The sequence below is a fragment of the Macrotis lagotis genome, chromosome X (genome assembly GCF_037893015.1).
Source record: "Macrotis lagotis isolate mMagLag1 chromosome X, bilby.v1.9.chrom.fasta, whole genome shotgun sequence".
NCBI classification, from domain to species: Eukaryota; Metazoa; Chordata; class Mammalia; order Peramelemorphia; family Peramelidae; genus Macrotis; species Macrotis lagotis.
In genome coordinates this window covers 326864038-326884433 of record NC_133666.1, presented here as the reverse complement: position 1 = coordinate 326884433, position 20396 = coordinate 326864038, and the positions used below count along the sequence as shown (strand labels likewise).

The following is a 20396-nucleotide window of genomic DNA, read 5'->3' as shown; positions in this document are numbered from 1 at the left end:
CATTATTCTAATTATTTTAGTGCATATTGGCTTTCTGTCTATTTCTATGTCATTTATATTTCATAGAATTAGTGTGGACAATAATAATTTAGTGGAAAAAACTATTCAAAGAGTCAAGATTTGGAAAGGACTCTAGAAACTCCTTAATTCAATATTTTATGTAGCCTTTGCCTGGATCCCTCTTGTGACAAGCAACAGAACAAGACAGGGAAAGAGTCCTATCACAAATGATTAGAATTCTTCCTTTAGATGCCATCCTTATATAAATACTCTTTGATTATTATCATTCAACTAGAAATCAAGCTAACTGGACACAGCCAATATTTTTACACTTTTTCTGCAAGTTTGTATGCCTTTCTGAAGCCTAGTTATAATGTTTCTTGATCATTCCTTTAATCCACCAGCTTAATAAATCAACAAAATAAGTTGTTAGTTTTATATTTATTCTTAGTGAACCTAAGTTTCCATTTTGTTGGAACTTTACTCATTTTGCAGTTTCATTATTTTCTTTTTTTTTTTAAATCAGGACATTTATTCATAAGATCATAGATTTAGAACTTGAAGGAACCTAATAAGCCATCAAATACAAGCCAATCATTTTATAGACAAAGAAATTGAACCAGGGGCGGAGCCAAGATGGCGAAGAAGGGATGGAGTCTTAGGAGCTCTCTGATAAAACTCATAAGCTGAGGACTCTAACTAAACTTTCGAGTGACAGAACCCACAAAGGGACCCAGTGAGGCAGTTCTCCTACTCAAGGTAACCTGGAAAAGAGCAGAAAGGCTCTGCTCCCCAGGGTTGGAGAGGCAGCCTGCCAGAGGGGTGGCCCACCAGAGTGAAAGAACTTCAGCCTCCCAGAGGCAGACCCAGGATGCTGGGAGCCGCAGCTCACAGCAGTGGGGGAGTCTCCTGAGCTGCACCCCAAGGAGCACTGGGCACAAAGTGGGGGAACAGCGGGGGACCTCTGCCAGAGTGAGCACATGGAGCCCAGCCCTCAGGTCATACAGCGAGCAGCTTGGTCTTTCTGAAGCCCAGATCCGGAAACAGAAGCAGGCTGAGCCCGTAAGCAGGAGCCTCCAGTGCATGAGCCCATTGAGCTGAGGGAGGGGAGTGAAGAGAGACTGCAGAGCTCTGTCCTCTGCCTCTGGAATAGGACTTTGGGGCTCTGACAACATTCAGAATCTGATTGCAGTCTAGGCCCCCCCCATAGAACAGCAGGGGCTCCCCTCACCTTAGTCCTGTGGAAGAGGGGGGCACTTATGGTCATTCACAGACCAGGAGGGAGGACAGAAACTCACATACTGAGACCCTTGTGAGAGTGTCCCAAAAGCTCAGGAAGCACCCCAAAAAACAGGCTTAGGCTGGGAAAATGAACAAGCAAAGAAACAAGAGGAAGACCATTGAGAAATATTTTGAAAATGAGCCCAAGAAGGATCAAAATACTCAGTCTGAAGATGAGGAAGCACAAGCTCCTGCATCTAAAGACTCCAAGAAAAACAGAAATTGGGCTCAGGCTGTGATAGAGCTCAAAAAAGACTTTGAAAATCAAATGAGGGAGTTGGAAGAAAAACTGGGAAAAGAAAGGAGAGAGATGCAGGAAAAAACATGAAATTGAAGTCAGCAGCTTAGTCAAGGAAATCCAAAAAAATGCTGAAGAAAATAGCATGCTAAAAACCAGCTTAGGTCAAATGGATAAAACAGTTCAAAAAGTTATTGAGGAGAAGAAAGCTTTAAAAAGCAAAATTGGCCAGATGGAAAAAGAGATAAGAAAACTCTCTGAGGAAAACAAATCCTTCAGACAAAGAATAGAATTCAGGGAGACTGATGAATTTACCAGAAATCAGGAATCAATTCTTCAAAACCAAAAAAATGAAAAATTAGAAGAAAATGTGAAATATCTCATTGAAAAAACAACTAATATGGAAAACAGACTTAGGAAAGATAATTTGAAAATTATTGGAATACCTGAAAATCATGATCAGGAAAAGAGCCTTGACATCATTTTCAAAGAATTACTACAGGAAAATTGGGCTGATATTCTAGAAGCAGAGGGCAAAATAAAAATGGAGAGTCCACCGATCCCCCTGAGAAAGAGATCCCAAAAAACCAACCCCCAGGAATATTATAGCCAAGTTCCAGAACTCCCAAGTCAAAGAGAAAATATTACAAGCAGCCAGAAGGACACAGTTCAGATATCGTGGAGCTGCAGTCAGGATCACACAGGACTTAGCAGCAACTACATTGGAAGCTCATAGGGCTTGGAATACAATAAATACCGGAAGGCAAAAGAGCTTAGAATGCAGCCAAGAATGAACTACCCAGCAAGGCTGAATGTCCTCTTCCAGGAACAAAGATGGACTTTCAATGAACCAGGGGAATTTCAAAGGTTCCTTTTGGAATGGCCAGAGCTGAACAGAAGGTTTGATCTTCAGATACAGGACTCAGGTGAAGCATGGAGATTGGAGGAGAGGGGGGAAATATGAGGGACTTAATGAGGATGAACTGCATGTATAGAAAAATGATACTGATAATATTGATATGAACCATCTCAGTTAATAGAGCAGGTAGAGGGAGCTTTTATAGCACAGGAGAAAGCTGAATTCGAAGATAAAATATGGTGTAAAAATGGAGTCAATAGGAAAAAAAGGGAAATGGAATGGGAGAAAGAAAAAGGAGAGGGGGAATAGTCCAAGATATTTCACATAATAAGATTTTTTTTATTACAATGAGCTATTGCAATGATATGGAAGGGGGAAGGCAAGGGGGAATGAGGGAACCTTTGCTTTCATCAGAGATGGCTAGGAGAGGAAACAGCAAATATACTCAATGGGATATAGACATCTGGAGTAAGAAGGAGAGGGGATCAGGGGGAAGGGGTGGGGATGTGAATAAAGGAGGAGAGGATGGACCATGGGGGGAGAGTGGTCAGATATAACACATTTTCTTTTTTACTTCTTGCAAGGGGCTGGGGTTGGAAGGCCTGCCCAGGACCATAGGGCCAGGTGGATTCTGGGCCTAAGGGGTGGTATGGGGGCTCAGGGCTTCTTGGCCCCAGGACCAGGGATCTGTCTGCTGCGCCACTCAGTGACCCAGCACAGAGTGAAAGGAGAGAGAAAATATAGTACACAGTAGTGGAGAAATAAGAAAGGAGGGAGTTGCGATCAGCAATGGCAAAGTTGGAAAAATATGGAAGTAACTTTTGTGATGGACTTATCATAAAGAATGTGATCTACCTGTGACAGAGTTGTTGGTGTTGGAACAAAGACTGAAGCACATTTTTTGTTATTATTATTTGGGGCAGGGTGCAGGGCAAGTGGGGCTGGGTGGCCTGCATGTGGCCACATAGCAGGGTGATCTTTGTCTGGGGCCGGATTTGGACCTGGGTGCTCCTGGCTCAAGGGCCAGTGCTCTGTCTGCCACCCAGCCACCCCTACTATTATTACTATTTTATTTTATTTTGGGTCTTTTTTTTTCCTTCTTTTTGTTTTTTGCAGGGCAGTGGGGATCGGGTGACTTGCATGTCACATGGCTGGGTGATTGTTAGTTTACGAGGCTGGATATGGGCTCGGGTGCTCGTGGCTCCAGGGCTGGTGCTTCGTCCATTGCGCCACCTGACCATACGTACAATTATTACTATTATTTTTTTTTAATTTTAATTTTTTTTCTCTGCCCTTTACTTTTTTCACCCAAGCAAGTCTATCTATATTCATGGGGGGAGGGGTATTTTGTTTACTTGTAAACAAGAATATTTTATTAATGTAAAAAAAATTTGTACAAAATGAGAATAAAAAATAAATTAAAAAAAAGAAATTGAACCACAGAAAGGTGTTTGAACCTGGATCTTCCTGACTTCTAGTTTTGCTCTATCATTATTCACCTCCATTAATAGCACATTGCTCATATTCATGACTTCTCATATTTCATTGACAGTGGTTTTGTGATCACATATTTTTGTTCTTTTAGTGTCCTGGGATATAATTTCTTTGATTTCTTCAACTCTTTTAAAATACCTAGATGCCTTTTGGGCATAATTCCAAATTGCTCTCCAGAAAGGTTGGATGAGTTCACAGCTCTACCAACAATGTATTAATGTCCCAGACTTCCCACATTCCTTCTAGCAGTGATCATTGTCCTTTCTGGTCACATTGCCCAGTCTGAGACGTGTGAGGTGGTACCTCAGAGATGTTTTAATTTGTATTTCTCTAATAATTAGTGATTTAGAGAAGTTTTTCATATGACTATAGGCTACTTTGATTTCCACTTTTGTAAATTGCCTTTGCATATCCTTTTTAAAAAAAAATTGATGGGGGCGGAGCCAATATGATGACAGGAGAAGATCCTCTCTTAGGTTTTCTCTCTTTCTAATATTTCAAAACTTAAAAAATGACTCTAACTAATTTTTTAAGAGACAGAGCCCATAGAGGGATACAGTGAGGCAGTTCTCCAGCCCAAGGTAACCTGGAAAATAGTGGAAAGGCTCTGCTCCACAGGGTTAGAGGGATAGCCCACCAGAGTGAAGGAGCTTCAGCCTCCCGGAGGCAGCCCCAGGGCGCTGGGAGCCCCGTCTCACTGCAGCCGGGGCAGTTTTCTGATCTACACTCTGGAGAGCACTGGACACAACTTGGAAGATCATCAGGGTACTTCTGCCAGAGCAAGCCTGTGAAGCCCAGCCCTCAGGGCACTCAGCGGGCAGTGTGGCCTCTGCAACCCAGATCTAGGAACCAGAAGCAGTTGGAGACAGTAAGCAGGAGCCCCCAGACAACTAAGCCCTGAGTGGCTGAGCATACCAAGGGTAGGGGAGTGGAGGGAGTCTTCCAAGATTTGTCCTCTGTACCTGGAACGGGACTCTGGGGCTCTGACCACAATCAGATCCTGATCACAGAGGCCCCCCCCAGAACAGCAGGGCCCCCCTCCCCACCTCAGCCCTGTGGCTGAGGGGTGTGCTTGTGGTCATTCACAGACCAGGAGGGAAGACAAAACCTCACACATGGAGATCCTTGTGTGTGTGGGGTATCCCAATAATACTCAAAAGCTCAAGAAGCACCCCAAAACCAGGCACAGGCCGGGGAAATGAGTAAATAGAGAAAAAAGAGGAACATCATTGAGAAATACATTGTCTATGATCCCAAGAAGGATCAAAATATTCAATCTGAAGATGAGGAAGTACAAGCTCCTGCATCTAAAGACTGCAAGAAAAATGGAAATTGGCTCAGGCTATGACAGAGCTCAAAAAATATTTTGAAAATCAAGTGAGGGAGATAGAAGAAAAATTGGGAAAAGAAATGAGAGAGATGCATGAAAAAGATGTCGGCAGCTTAATCAAGGAGATCCAAAAAAATGCTGAAGAGAATAACATGTTAAAAACCAGCATAGATCAAATGGATAAAACAGTTCAAAGCAGAATTGGCCAGATGGAAAAAGAAATAAGAAAGCTCTCTGAGGAAAACAAATCCTTCAGATGTAGAATGGAACTGAAGGAAGCTGCTGACTTTATGAGTAATCAAGACATAATACTTCAAAACCAAAAGAATGAGAAATTAGAAGAAAATATGAAACATCTCATTGAAAAAACATCTGATCTGGAACAGATTTAGGAAATATAATTTAAAAATTACTGGGATACCTGAAAGTCATGATCAGGAACAGAACCTTGACATCATTTTTAAAGAATTCCTATAGGAAAATTGCCCCGATATCCTAGAAGCAGAGGACAAAATAGAAATTGAGAGAATCCACTTATCTCCCCCAGAAAGAGATCCAAAAAAACCAACCCTCAGGAATATTATAGCCAAGCTCCAGAACTCCAAAGTCAAAGAGAAAATATTACAAGCAGCCAGAAGGACACAATTCAATTATAGTAGAGCTGCAGTCAGGATCATACAGGATTTAGCAACAACTACATTAAAAGCTCGTAGGACTTGGAATATAATATTCTGGAAGGCAAAAGAGCTTGGAATGTAACCAAGAATCAACTACCCGGCAAAAATGAATGTCCTATTCCAGTGAAAAAGATGGACTTTTAATGAACCAGAGGAATGCCAAATGTTCCTGTTGAAATGGCCAGAGCCGAATAGAAAGTTTGACCTTCAATACAGGACTTGGGTGAAGCATAGAGTGGACAGGAAGGGTAAATTATGATGGAGTACTGATGATGAACAGCATATATTCCTGCATAGAAAAATGATAATGATAATACTCATATGAACCTTCTCATTTAATAGAGCAGGTAGAAGGAGCTTTTATAGATGAAACTCAGGAGAGAGCTGAATTTGAAGATATTATATATTGTAAAAATGGAGTCAATGGCTGAAGGGGAAATGTACTGGGAGTAAGAGAAAGGAGAGGTGGAATAGGCTAAGATGTTTCATATAATAAGTGTTTTTAATTATGATGAGCTGTTGCAATGATATAGAAAGGGGGAAGGCAAGGGGGAATGAGGGAAGCTTTGCTCTTATCAGAGGTAGCTAGGAGATGAAGCAGCATATATACTCAATGGGGTATAGACATCTAGAGTAAGAAGGAGAGAAAGGGGACAGGGGGGAAGGGGGGATGTGAATGATGGAGGAGAGGGTGGACAGTGGGGGGAGAGTGGTCAGATATAACACATTTTCTTTTTTACTTCTTGTAAGGGTCTGGGATTGGATGGCCTGTCTGGGACCACAGGGCTGGGTGAATGCTGGGCCTAAGGGGTGGTATGTGGACTCAGGGCCTCTTGATCCCGGGCCAGGGATCTGTCTGTTGGGCCACTCAGCTACCCTACAGCACATTTAAGAAGAGGGATAGAGTGAAAGGAGAGAGAAAATAGAGCATATGGTAGTGGGGAAGTGCGAATGGAGGGAGTTGTGATCAACAATGACAATGGTGGAAAAATATGGAAGTAGCTTTTGTGATGGACTTATAAAGAATGTGATCCACCTGCGACAGAGCTGGAGGTGTTGGAATACAGACTGAAGCACATTTATTATTATTATCATTATTATTATTACTACTACTACTACTACTACTATTTATTTATTTATTTATTTGTTTTTTGGGGGGGGTTCATCCTCCTATTGATTTGACTAATCTGAAAAAAATGGCTAATCTGAAAAAAATGATCACAAAGATAGATTTGTTTTCCCATCCCTGTCATCAAAGAAAAAGAAATCACATAGCCCAGAACTAATTCTATATAGTCACTGGGTCTATGGATTCTGATATTTTGATATTCAAATCTGGCCTCAGACACCCAACAATCACCCAGCTGTGTGGCCCCGGGCAAACCACCCAACCCCATCTGAGGCCAGTTTTGAACTCAGGTACTCCTGACTCCAGGGCCAGTGCTCTATCCACTGTGTCACCTAGCCACCCTGAAATATTATTTTTACATAGTATTTTTTGGGGGTAAATTTATGATCTGGATACATTTCATCTTTTAACTAGCTGGAATTCCTTAAAAAAAGAAATTGAGAAAGAATATTAGGTTTAAAGTTTTCTTAATTCTGAGGATTTAATCATTTTTAAGTTAAAAAGATTAAAAGATTATTGAAACCTCTTGCTAACTATAATTTCTATATAGCCATTAGACATTTTTATTGTTATTGTTATTATTTTTTATAGAACACACTTAATCTGAGCTCCTATGAGATAGTGTTCTCAATGCTGCTAGTGCAATGTTTAAAGTGTTGAACCTGAAGTCAAGAAGACCTGAGTTCAGAAACTTAGTAGCTGTATAATCCTGGTAAATCAATCTTTGTTTTCTTCGGTTTCCTCATCTGTAAAATGGGAATCATAAGAATACCTACCTCCCAACGTATTGTAAAGATGAAATGAAATAATAATTGTAAAGAGCTTAGCAGAGTGCTGTCACATAGTAAGCCCTACATAAATGTTAGCTATTGTTATTATTAATGAAAGAACTAGTCTTGTGTTGTGTAAGTTACATGATCAAGAATTTTTCTCTGATGCTAATAGTATATTTTCACATTCTTTAGGAGGGGTAAGAAGCATAGTATAATCCTAAGGACCCAGCTTTCAGTGAGAGTCCATGCCTGCATTGGTAAGTAACAGACCATGTTTTTTTTTGGCAAAGAAATGGGAATTTGCCTCCACTGTGGCTGTTGAAATGTACTGTTGGAAACAAACATTTTTGAAAATTAAACAAAACAATTTTTGTCACTTCTACATGCATATTTTAAATAAACTTTCTGTAACTTTTATCTTTCATTGCTACAGACTTTTGGGGAGAATTTTAAAGGTTCATTTTTTCTTTATGTTTTGATGTAGCTCAGATTAAAAGAGATAGCTAAGTTGCCAAAGCTGTTTCTTTGGGAGCAGTGTAAGACAGACACTGCCTTATATTGGTATATATTGGCACTCTTCAGTGGTGGAGTTGACCCATAGATCTAAGGGCCTATGACCCCAGCTGTAAGAGAGGGAATAGGTTTCTACTTCAGATCACAGAACCACAGTGAGCTTTGAGTGCCTTTATGAATTTCTGCCTGGTTACAAAATATGTCCTCTATGGGACAGTAAGCCTCATGATATTTCTGAGTTTTTTTTCCAAGTGGCCTTTTTGTTCATTGCTTTCAAAGAAGATAGAAGTTCATCTTCTGTGTGAGGTCAATAGCAGCAAAGATGGTTGTGGATTCTAGCTTATGAATTGTGAATAGGGATTCTCAAGTACATAGTGAATGCTATGTTAGGGAGGCAGATGAGATGGCCTACAAGAGAGTTTTCAACCAGATGAATTCATTCAAAACTTATAAAAAGTCATTTTATTCACTCATTGATTTAAAAGTAGGATGATTCACCTTGGCTGCCATGTATGTGAGTGGGATCATTCATTCACTCTTATATGTTTACCAAGCAGGCAGTTAGAATAAACCTTATTATAATTTTAGAAACAGTGATGTGCAGATGTAGCCTTGGATCATCTAGAAAACTATATGCTTGTTTATCCCTAGTTTTAGAGATCATATTATGGTATTTTAAAGATAAGAGAACAGAATGGTAGCTATTGGGATTCACATGGTACCTATAAGGTTTTCATTCTTGATTGATGTAGCTTTTATGCATTTTAAGTAGAATGAGCTCTTGTTCTTAAATCAGGAATAGACTCACAAATTGCTTGAATGAGAATTTGGAGGAAGTGTCCTCATATCTTGGAAGTCTCCGTGTTTTTCCATTTTAGTGCTTTATATTTATGGGGTTTTTTTGGTAAGGCAATGGGGTTAATGACTTCATATGATTTGCCCAAGATCACACAGCTAGGCAATTAGTAAGTGTCTGAGGCTGAATTTCAACTCAGGACCTCCTGACTCCAGGGCCAGTGCTCTATTTACTATGCCAACTAGCTGCTCCTAGTATTTTATATTTAAATTTAGATTAGAATAGATGAATGACTATGATTCTTCATATCAGTAAGGCAATTTTGCTTTCTTTTTGATAAATAAAACATTTTCTTTCAACCTTTAGTTGTTGCTGGTTCAGCTAGGGCTATACCAAACAGCATGGTAGAGTCATATGATTAGTAGCCTGATAACCTCTAGGAGTTGGAAGTCTAACACTACACTTTGGTTGTGAATAATAATTGTTTTTTGTAGGGAAGACAGAGGTGCAAGGTTATTCTGGATATTCTTTCTAGTCATCTTATAACTCTTACCTCTTTTTTCTGTTGTATTGTTCATCATTATCTCAGTGAATAATAGTCAAAATTGAATGAAAAAGCAATTATCATGTAGCTCTGTGTGTGTGTTTGTGTTTGTGTTGCTGAGTGATGAACCACTTGAGAATGTAAAGAGTGTAGATTGAAGAATGATTTAGACTTAAAGGATGTTAACTTTTTTCATTTGGTTTATATGTTATATGTAAATTTGCTTAGAAAAGCTGAAAATTTCTATCAAAACAGGAGTCTTTATTTACATTATATGTACACAGATAGGAAATATATATATGAAAGAGAATCAGAATGAAATAAATTGTTATTATATTGTTAAAAGTATATTTTCTTTCAAAAACATTTAAATTGACCCAATTATGTAGTATTTTTGGAGGAATTCTATGCAATTATTGGGATCATCAAATGTCAAAGAAATTATTTTTTGCGTTTTTTTTTTTTTTAGGTTTTTGCCAAGCAGTGGGGTTAAGTGGCTTGCCCAAGGCCACACAACTAGTTTATTGTGTCTGAGGCCACATTTGAACTCAGGTACTCCTGACTCCAGGGCTGGTGTTCTATCCACTTCGCCACCTAGCTTCCCCCAAAGAAATTATTTTTAAAAGAAGAAAGCAGTTGGCTTCATTTGGCATGATTTGTTTAGGCTTTGACTGTTGTCATTCAGTTGTTTTCAATTGTGTCCAACTCTTTGTGACTCTAGTTGGGGTTTCTTGGCAAAGATATTGGAATGGTTTGCCATTTCCTTCTCCAGTGTGTTTTACTGATGAGGAAAAAGAGGCAAATAGGCTTAAGAGACTTGCCCAGGGTCACCTAGCTAGTAAGTATCTCTTTTAGGAGAATGTCTTCCTGACTCTAGATATGGCATTCTACTGCACTACCTAGTTACTCTAAAGGTTAGCTTAGGTGGCTTCAAAGGAAGGACACTTCCAGCTCTAGAATTTATTATTTTATAATCCTATGACTTCAGCCCTAATAACAATAATAACTGATATTTTTGTAGAACTTGAAGGTTATTGTAGTGCTGTCAATTTATTTGATTCATATAATCCTGAAAATAAGCAACGCATATTTTATAATCCTCATAACAGATGAGGAAACTAAGACTAAGAAGATGCCAAAGGTCATTCAACTACTGAACATCTAAAACATGATTTGAACTTGGATTTTCCTAATGTTGGACTCACAAACAATTCACTATAACTCACAAGTTCAGCCAATTTAATGAATTGTTATAAATGTTTCAAGTACAAATTAATTTATACACATAAATATTTAAGCCCATTTCTTTTACTGAAAGGCTTCTTTCATCCACATTTGAAACTATTGCCATTTCCTCTTTCTGTCAAGCCCTGGGATTTACATATTATAATGTATGCACCACTAAGAATTAGTCCTTGATTGACTATAATATCTAAGGGATATATATGCATTCTTTGTGGTTTACTTGTCTTCTTTAAAAAAAGGCAAATAGAAGTTTCTAAAATTAAGAAGTTATTTATTGTTATTGCTGCAGAAAGAGCAATTTGAATTAATAAAGAAAAAAAATTGATTTTGAGGTTCGGTCTAAGAAATTTTGTTTTCCAGTGAAGAAAAACTGATTGAGTTGTTACTGACCATGCAGGAAAATAACCTTTGTGCAAATGGAGTCTTTGCTAGAATAGCCAATACCATGTTTATTTATTTGTCTTTCATCTATACAATTGAGTTTAGAAAATTATAGAAATTTAAAAATATAACAAAGTAAATTCTACAAACCATTTTTCCTTCTCGATTATTTTTATAAACATTCTAAACACTGCAATCTAGCTGCTCCTCTTCCTAATATATTGGAAGAGGAGCGGCCAGATAGTACAGTAAAAAGAGTGCTGACCCTAGAGTCAGAAGGATCTGAGTTCAAATCTGGTTTTAGATAATTTATAAGCTGAGCAAGTCACTTAACCTTGCTTTCCTCAGTTTCCTTATCTGCCAAATGAGCTGGAGAAGAAAATAGAAAGCTACTTCCATATTATCTTTGCCAAGAAAACTCAAATGGGGTCACAGAGAGTTGGACACAACTGAAACAATTCAACAATCACCTTGGAACAGTATATGAAATGTTGGGAAAAACAAGACAAGATTATTTCTACCTTTCATTTAGCAAGTCACATCATTCTATAAGCAAAGAAATAAGAAAACCCCTGACTTATTCTCTTAGTTCTTATCAAATTAGATTGAATTCACAAATAAGAGCAATTTATTATGCAACAGGCCTTGAGGATGAAAAGATGAAAATCAACCTAATTCCTGATTCCAAGGAGCTTATAGGTCATGTCCACAAATAAGTATTGTACAAGGTAGAATGTGAAAAGGGCAAAGAAAGACCCAGAGTGCTATGAAACATTTTGTTTCTTTGCTTGATTTTTAGTTTTTGCAAGGCAATGGAGTTAAGTGACTTGCCCAAGACCATTCAGCTAGGTAATAATATATTAAGTGTCTGAGGTTGGATTTGAACTCAGGTACTCCTGACTCCAGGCAGGTGCTCTATCCATTACACCACCTAGCTGCCCCAACTATGAAACATTTTGAGGAGAAAGTGATCATCTTGACTTGGGAATAGGAGGGAAGGCTTCATGGAAGCAGTAGCAACTGAACTGTTATTGTTTTGTCCTTTGTTCTCAAAGAAGACCATGGCATCATGGTGATGGAGGGTGATGCCATGACAGAGATGTGAATTGGATTTGAGTAAGGGGATGCTGTGCTAAGTCACCAACCTCACTTTCTCCTCTAGAGCCATCTGGGTCCAGTGGCCAGATATGAATCAGGATGACTGGAGATGGCTCTGGATGTGAGGCATTCAGGATTAAGTGACTTGCCCAAGGCCAACAGCTAGGAATGTTAAATGTTTAAAGGCTGGATTTGAACCCAGGTCCTTCTGACTCCAGAACTTATGGTCTATGTACTGGGCCACCTATCTGCCCTCTTAATTTAGATTTGGGAGGGGAGGAGTTAGAGGCAGTGGGAGTTAAGTGTCTTGCCTAGGGTCACAATTTGTTAAGTGTCTGAGGCTAGATTTGAACTTAGAACTTCCTAACTCTAGGGCTGGTGCTCTATCCATAGCATCATCTAACTATACCTTACAGGAAAAGATGAATTCAGTAGATAGAGATATGGAGAAAGTAATGCCTCTAGGATGAAGATCAGCCTGCAAGAATGAAAGCACAGATGCAAGAGAAGACAGGGTGGGATCTGGAAATAATACATGATAGATTTGGATAAAATTAATAGACCAGTTTAGCTAGACTATATAGAGTGTGTGAAGAGTAATGGGAAATAAGTCATAAAGGAAAGTCCACAACCAGAATCTAGGGGGCCCCATAACTAGGGATTTGTGTTACAATCTCTTGGTATTGGGAAGTCACTGAAGAGTTTTTGAGCAGGGGAATGACATGATCAAACCTAAATATTAAGAACCTGTGTGAAGAATAAATTGGATGGGGAGAAAATCCAGGCTTGGAGACCAGTTAGAAAGTTATTCACTAGGAGAAAGGTAATAAGAAATTAAATTCATGTGGTCACAGTAAGTATAATTAGAGCATGAGCTGAGAAGAGAGGAAAATATGACTTGATATTGTGGAGGTAGAATCAATTTGACTTTTCAAATGATGTTGTTTCATGCTAGAAGAGGACTAGTCACATCTTGAGAATGGCATATTGACTTGGGAGTGAATTGGATTTAAAGGAGGGTGATCTAAATAAAACTGAGAAGAGAGAAAAGTAAAAATGTCTCAGATTTTGACTCAAATAATTGGGAGTATGGGAATTGGGAATTATCAGCAGAAACAGTTAACCTGGAAGTCAGGGTCAGTTACCTTGGATCTCCTTCTGCAATACAAAGTTGTATGATCCAAAAGCTTCCATTTCCTTGCACACACCAGTGAGATGTCACAGACCTTAGATACTTAAAAATATCATAAGGATAACTGGTCCAAGTTTCTTAATAGCAACTTGAAACTTTCTGCTGGAGGTTTTTCCTCATGTCCCCCACTTCTAACCTGGCAGTGTCTGCCCTCTATGATTATTCTCTAATTGCATGGTATATATTTTGTATGTTCAGAAAGTTGTACAGTATTTCCCCAATTAGTAAATGAAATTCTCAAGAACAGGGATCTTCTTGTTGTCTTTTTTTGTGCCCCCATCACTTAGTATAGTATCTGAAACTTAGAATGTGCTTCATAAATATATGTTGGTACTCCCAAAGGGCAACAAAATTGTGCATACACTTTGATCCAGCAATACCACTACTGGGTCTATACCCTGAAGAGATGATAAAAAAGGGTAAAAACATCACTTGTACAAAAATATTCATAGCAGCCCTGTTTGTGGTGGCAAAGAATTGGAAATCAAGTAAATGTCCTTCAATTGGGGAATGGCTTAGCAAACTCTCATCGCACTCAATTTGGATCAATGTACAATATGGAAACAATGTAAAGACTGACAAATTGATTTCTGTGGGGGTTGGTAGGGGAGGGAAGTAAGATTGGAGGAAAATTGTAAAACTCAAAATAAATAAAATCTTTAATTAAATAAATACATGTTGGCTGACCAAGAAGGAAAGCTTTGGCAGAAAAGGAACTAGAGATTTGTAAGAAAAGAAATGAGTGGAAGATTTTTAAAGATCTGTGTCCTTATAGTGATATGAACAATGTATAATATGTGCATATATATATGTAGCAATACCTTTTTGTAAAATATTCTGATTTTTTTGTTGACAACTCTGCTGTGACATTTCATTTCTCATCTTGATGTCTTTGTGGTCTCTATCATTTGGAATGTATTCCTTTCTCATAGAATCCCTGCTTCCTTTCAAAGTACAGTTTAGGACACCTACATAAAGTCTTTCTTAATTGGAACCCCTGCCCCACTCCAAACTTCTCAGCTTTCTTTTCCTCTTTAAATTCTTTGTATTCATTTATCTGTGTACATGTTATCTCCTTGAGAGCAGTAATTGTTTTAATTTGGTCCTTGTATTCTCTGCATTAGCACACAATATCTTGCACATAGTAGATTGCCTAATAAATCTTGTTGAATTTAATTGAATCAAACAAACCAGTTCCTTCCATCAATGAAAAGAACAGAACAAGAAGGTCCATCATCTGGCATGCATCCTGATATTTCTAAGTATTGGGAACTGTGGGGAATCAAGAAGCAAACAAATAGCAGAAGAAAGTGGTAGTGGAAAAAAGCCATAATCTGGCCTAAATGGTTTTCATCAACATTATTCTAAAAGGTCACATTATCATATTACCTTGTGAAGCTAAAGTCAGGGAACAAAGGAGAAGTTTGGAGCTGAGCAGGAGGATGAAGCAGTCACTGGGGTTGCAGTAAGAGGATATTTTGAATCCTGCCAAAGTCGATGGGAACTCATAGAGATAGTGAAAAGAATGCAGTCATTGACATCAAGAAAATGACTTAAGAGAATGCTGAACTTCGGACTTTGATTCAATAATTAATTTTGAACAAAGGCCATGTTACACTGCCCAGGTCATGCAGCTGCACATTCTGTACTCTGTTTTTGTGAGAAAGATGGAAATAACAAAGATTCAAGTAGATGATAGGCATTTATTTAAGGAAAACAAGTTTTGGGATGTATTCTGATATCAGTATTTAATCTGTTCATTGTTCAATCCCATTGGCATCTAAAGCATATTGCAAAAAACTAATCATAAATGATGAATGAGGACTTAAGAAAAGATTAAATTATGCTACAGGTACCCGGCTATGTTAATATTAAAAAATTAAGCTTCATCCAAAGGGCAAAAAACATACAAATATGGTGGTAGATTGGTAGGTGGTAGGCATATTCCTAATGATGACATGCTTAAGAGTGCTATTAAAAAGCTATCCAGAACTTAAATATAAAAAAAAGATTGAATAAATAATGATGTAGCTATCTTACTTGTAGAGGAGAGATGATTCTTTTTTTGGTGTTCAACAGGAGAAGGAATTGTTAAAGGTAAGATGGATGTAGTTGGTGACATGAAGTGAAATGTTTTTGTTCAAAAAATACAATTAAAAATTGGCAATATTTTTGGCATATATTAGATTAAAAAATTGATATCTTGAATATATAAGGCACCTTTAAAAATTAAAAGGGAAAATTGTCAAGTACATGTGGCCAAATGATATAGTTTTCAAAAGAAACACAAATAGTTATCAGTCACTTAAAATGATTAACATATGATCCGAGTTATGTCTTATATTCATCCAACTGGCAAAAATAATTAAAAGCAACAAAGTTTATTATTGGCAGGATTGTAGAGAATTAGGTACACTCAGTTTCTGTTGGAATACTTTCTTTTGGAGAATTTTTTTAGAGAGTCATGATGCACTTATTAAAAGTTTAAAGATATACTCTTTGACTTAATAGTTTCACTATCAGTTTCCCCAAAGTGTTATAAAACAAAACAAAACAAATTATCTGTTAAAAGATTTTTATAGCAACCTCCTTTGTAATTGCAAAACAACTTGGTCACCTAAATATCTAATAGCATTGCTAAATTATGGTTAACAAAATACCTAATTAAATTACAGTGCATTGATGTAATGGAATACTACAATGCAATTAAAACTGACAAGTATGAGGAATATTAAGAAATATGGAAAGACCTCTGTGCAATTTACTGAGGGAAGAAACAGAAGCACAGTAGAAAGAACACACACACACACACACACACACACACACACACACACAAATAAAATAGAACAGACAAATGATTCCAATGGATATGGTGAATGAAAAGGTGGTATTTGAAATATGAGTAGTTAGAAAACAAGCATTAAGTTTGTAAAAAATAATTTATAAAAATAAAAGCTATAATCTGGGAGATCTATGATTTGAGAAGGAAGGGAGTCAGTTATATAGCAAGAATGAGGGGTAACTGATGACTAGCCCAAGAATAAGAGTAAGTGCTTTTCTGGTAGAAACCCATAGAATATAAGCCCCAAAGGAAAGCATTATGTAGGTAGATTTCCATTTCACTTTTCAGTCAAACTGGGCCCCTTGTTAGTTGTCTAAGATTTCTCTCATCTTTCTTTCTACTTTTGCATTTCTTCTAAGGGTTATTCTCCTGTGCCTAGGGCATTGCCTAATCTGACCTCTTAGAATTCCTACTTTACCTCCTGGCTCCTTTCTTGAACCATTTAAGAGCTGCCTACTACAAGAAGCTCTTCCCTGGCCCCCCTTAATTTACTGTACATTCTTCCTCTCTCACAAATTATCATGTGAATGCCTATCTTTTTATGTGACAAATCTGACCAGTGGGATGTAGGCTTCTTAAGGTCAGGGACTATTCCTCTTTTTGTCTTTGGTATTCTCCGTGCTTAGTACAGTGCTTTATACATTGGGATTCTTAAAAAATTGGTTGTTGTATTGGATTGTCCCATTTAGTTTAACTCTCTCTTTTATGGATGAGAAAATGAAGGCAAGAATGATTAAGTGATTTGCCATTCCAGCATTTGCAATGCTGGAAATTGAACATAGGTTCTTTGACACCAGACCTGGTGTCTCTGTCTCTTAAAGGACACTGATGGTACTAAAGACATAGAGATAAAGATGATACAGGAATAGGCCCAATTACTTCTATCTTACATAGAAAAAAGGTAGTTTAATGGGTAATATATCCCCAAATAAACAAATGCCACCTTAAATGAAAAGTTATTATCCTAGGGAATTTATTTTTATGGTTAGATAAAAGTAGTTGGCCTATTTGGGTAAGAAGATGGATAAATTTCTGTTCCCATTTAAGGGAGATGAGTTTAGGGATGTTCTTTGTCCTTGAGGAATTATTGCTAGAAGATTTAAGTGAGGTCATTTCAGGGATTGGACAGTATGGATCGGACCCAGGTGAAAAGTAAACTGGTCAGAGGCAACAGAATACCTCGCAAGAATTGCTCTTGCAATCATAATACCCAAGTTCAAAATTCAGTTTCAATGCTTAATATTACAATCACTTTGAGTTATTTGCTTAAAGTTTCCTTCTTAATATGAATTACATGCATAACAGGTGTTTTACCTCTCAGGGTGTTGGAAGACAAACTCTAGAAGGTTAAATAGATCTAATCTATTTTGACCTGTTATCTTTTGATTTTTCCTTGTGCCTAAAAGAACTATAGACATCTTTTATCTGATCTTCATATATATATATATATATATATATATATATATATATATATATATATAAATTTGTCATAATGAAGTTGATGTTCTCATAAAACAATTACAGATTAGCTGATCTTAGGTACATAAAAAAGCTGTTAAGAAGCTATAAATTAATTATTCCCACTTGATGCACTCCCCTCCACCCTAGTATGGAAATTGTTGAATCTAGGGAAGGGATTTTGGATTGACATGGAGGGAGGAGGTGGGGTTGTGTCCTTTTTTCCTTTGTAAATTGAACTAAGCCACCAAAATTAATCCCCACTCCCTGCCCCAGTTGCTTTGTAGCCTTTGAGGATAGGGTCTGGTGATACATTAGAAATCTCCCTAGCCTATCTCCAATTACTTCAAAGTTTGAAGTCTTCCTTCAAAGAACTAGGTCTTCACAGTTCACTATTACCCTGAGGCTATTGCATACAGCTTTGGCAGAAGATCCAAGTTACTAGACTTCAAATGTGCTATAGCTAGAAGAACATTGGACCTCAGATGTCCCAAGAGTAAAGAATCTGAGTTGGAAGGCACTCAGAGGCCATTTGGATGAACAAGAATCTCTTGTACAATATATCTGAATAGTGGTCATCCACAGAAAATGCCTCTAGTGAAGAAAGGTGGCCACTTTTCAGCCCATCTCACTGTGGAATAGAATTAACAGTTAGGAAGTTTGTTCTTCAAGTCTGAATTTGCATCTTTATAATTTCTACTCGCTGTTCTTAGTTCTCTCTTCTGGGGCTAAGCAAATCAGAGAAAATGAAGATCATTAAGAAGCATCATAAAAGAAAGATAGAAAGATAGATAAATAGATTGTGATGCAAAATAAAGAATAGACCATGGCAACACTGTCCTAATTTCCTTTTACTAAGAATTAATAAAAGTGTTACTAAAAGTTACTTAGATTGGTGAGCAAGTAGAAGACCATAAGCAATATATAGTTTTTCATGGTATCCCTTGTGGACAGAATAGAGAAATGTGGGTCAATTGATAGAATGTTCAGGTGGGTTTGAAACTGATTAAATGACAGAATCTCAAGAGCAGTGATTAATGAATTGATGTTAATTAAGATGGGTTTATAACTGAGCTTCCCAGAGATCTTTCCATGGCTTTTTCTCATTTAACAGTTTATCAGTAACTTGGATGAAATATAATTAGTATGTTTTTCAAATGTGGAAGTGACAGAGAAATTGAAGAAATAAACAACACGCTAGACAGAACCTAAAATTAGGGATCCAAATAAAAATGTTGGGTTGGATCTAATAGCAAGCAATTTAACTAATTGAAGCTTGAAATTTAATAGTGATTGATTTAAAGTACTGGAATTATATTTTAAAAAATAAACTGAAAATGTATACAATGGAGAGTTATAGTCAAGCAACTAAGCACAAGACAACAAAAAGAACCTATCAGCATTATTAGGAAGTAAACAGTGCTACTGGGCTTGATAGAGCAGACCAGGAGCCTTTTATGCTTGGAGCCTGAGACTGATGAACTTCTGGAGTTTAGGAGTTTTGAGCTACAGTGGGGTTAAAACCCTTTTGGATATCCTTACTGAGTCTGACACCATTGTGAGGAAGCCCCTGGAGAGGAAGGCCACCAGACTGAATTGGAGGAGGGAGAACTGGACCAGAGCAAATAAAGGCTTCTTCCAAGCTCATCAGTACTAGGTCTGGGTCTGTGAATGGCTTCTGCAATCTAGCCTGAGTGAAATAGAAAGATCTAGTTTCTAAAACAAAAACAAATCCATAGCAGAAGAAAGAAAAAAGCATGTGATGTTCCTGTGAACATACCACATCTGAAGGACTGAGTTCAGTTCTGGGGTGCCAAATTATAGGAAAGACATTGACAATCCAGAACACATCCTGAGGAAGGGACGAAGGAGGGTGAGGGGACTGGAGACCATGTCAAATCAAGATTAGTTGAACAAATTGGGAATGTTCAACCTGTGAAAGCAAGACTTAGGTGGTATATGTGAAGATGGTTGGACTAGATTATCTCTGAAATACTTTCTAACTCTGATAGTCTATGACTTAAAGTACTTTTTTAAAAAAAAGCCACAGTGTCATAGTGGATAGACACCTGGCCTTGGGGTCAGGAAGATGGGTTCAAGTACTATCTGTCAAATACTGTCTATATGACCCTGGTCAAGATTCTTAACCTTTTACGTTCTCCAGGAAGCCCTCTAAGGACTCAGGTCTTTTAAATACATACATACATATATACATACACACACACATATATGTATCTATCTACTAATAAGCAAAAATTTATTGTGTCAGATACTATGCCAGCCACTGAACTGGGGGATACAAATATAGTGAATGAAACAATGCCTATTTTCAAAGAAATTTTCATTTTCTTCTTCTTCCTCTCTCATTTTCCTCCTCTTCCTCCTTTATCATCTCTTTTCTTCCCCTCTTTCTCCTTTCTTTCCTCCTTTGTTCTTTTTCCTTCTCTCTCTCTCTCTCTCTCTCTCTCTCTCTCTCTCTCTCTCTCTCTCTCTCTCTCCCTCCCTCCCTCCCTCCCTCCTCTCATGTTTCTAACTTCTCATGGTCT

General features: G+C 37.7%; 1 protein-coding gene across 8 annotated transcripts in view; it reads left to right on the top strand.

Annotated features, from left to right (window-relative positions):
- Positions 1-20396, top strand: part of FHOD3 (formin homology 2 domain containing 3) — a 740814-nt gene that overhangs the window by 151388 nt on the left and 569030 nt on the right. For all 8 annotated transcript variants that reach the window (XM_074203815.1, XM_074203820.1, XM_074203819.1 and 5 more), the window contains exon 3: positions 7974-8038. In XM_074203815.1, coding sequence (XP_074059916.1) covers positions 7974-8038 — 65 coding nt within the window. The remainder of the gene's footprint in view (positions 1-7973; positions 8039-20396) is intronic.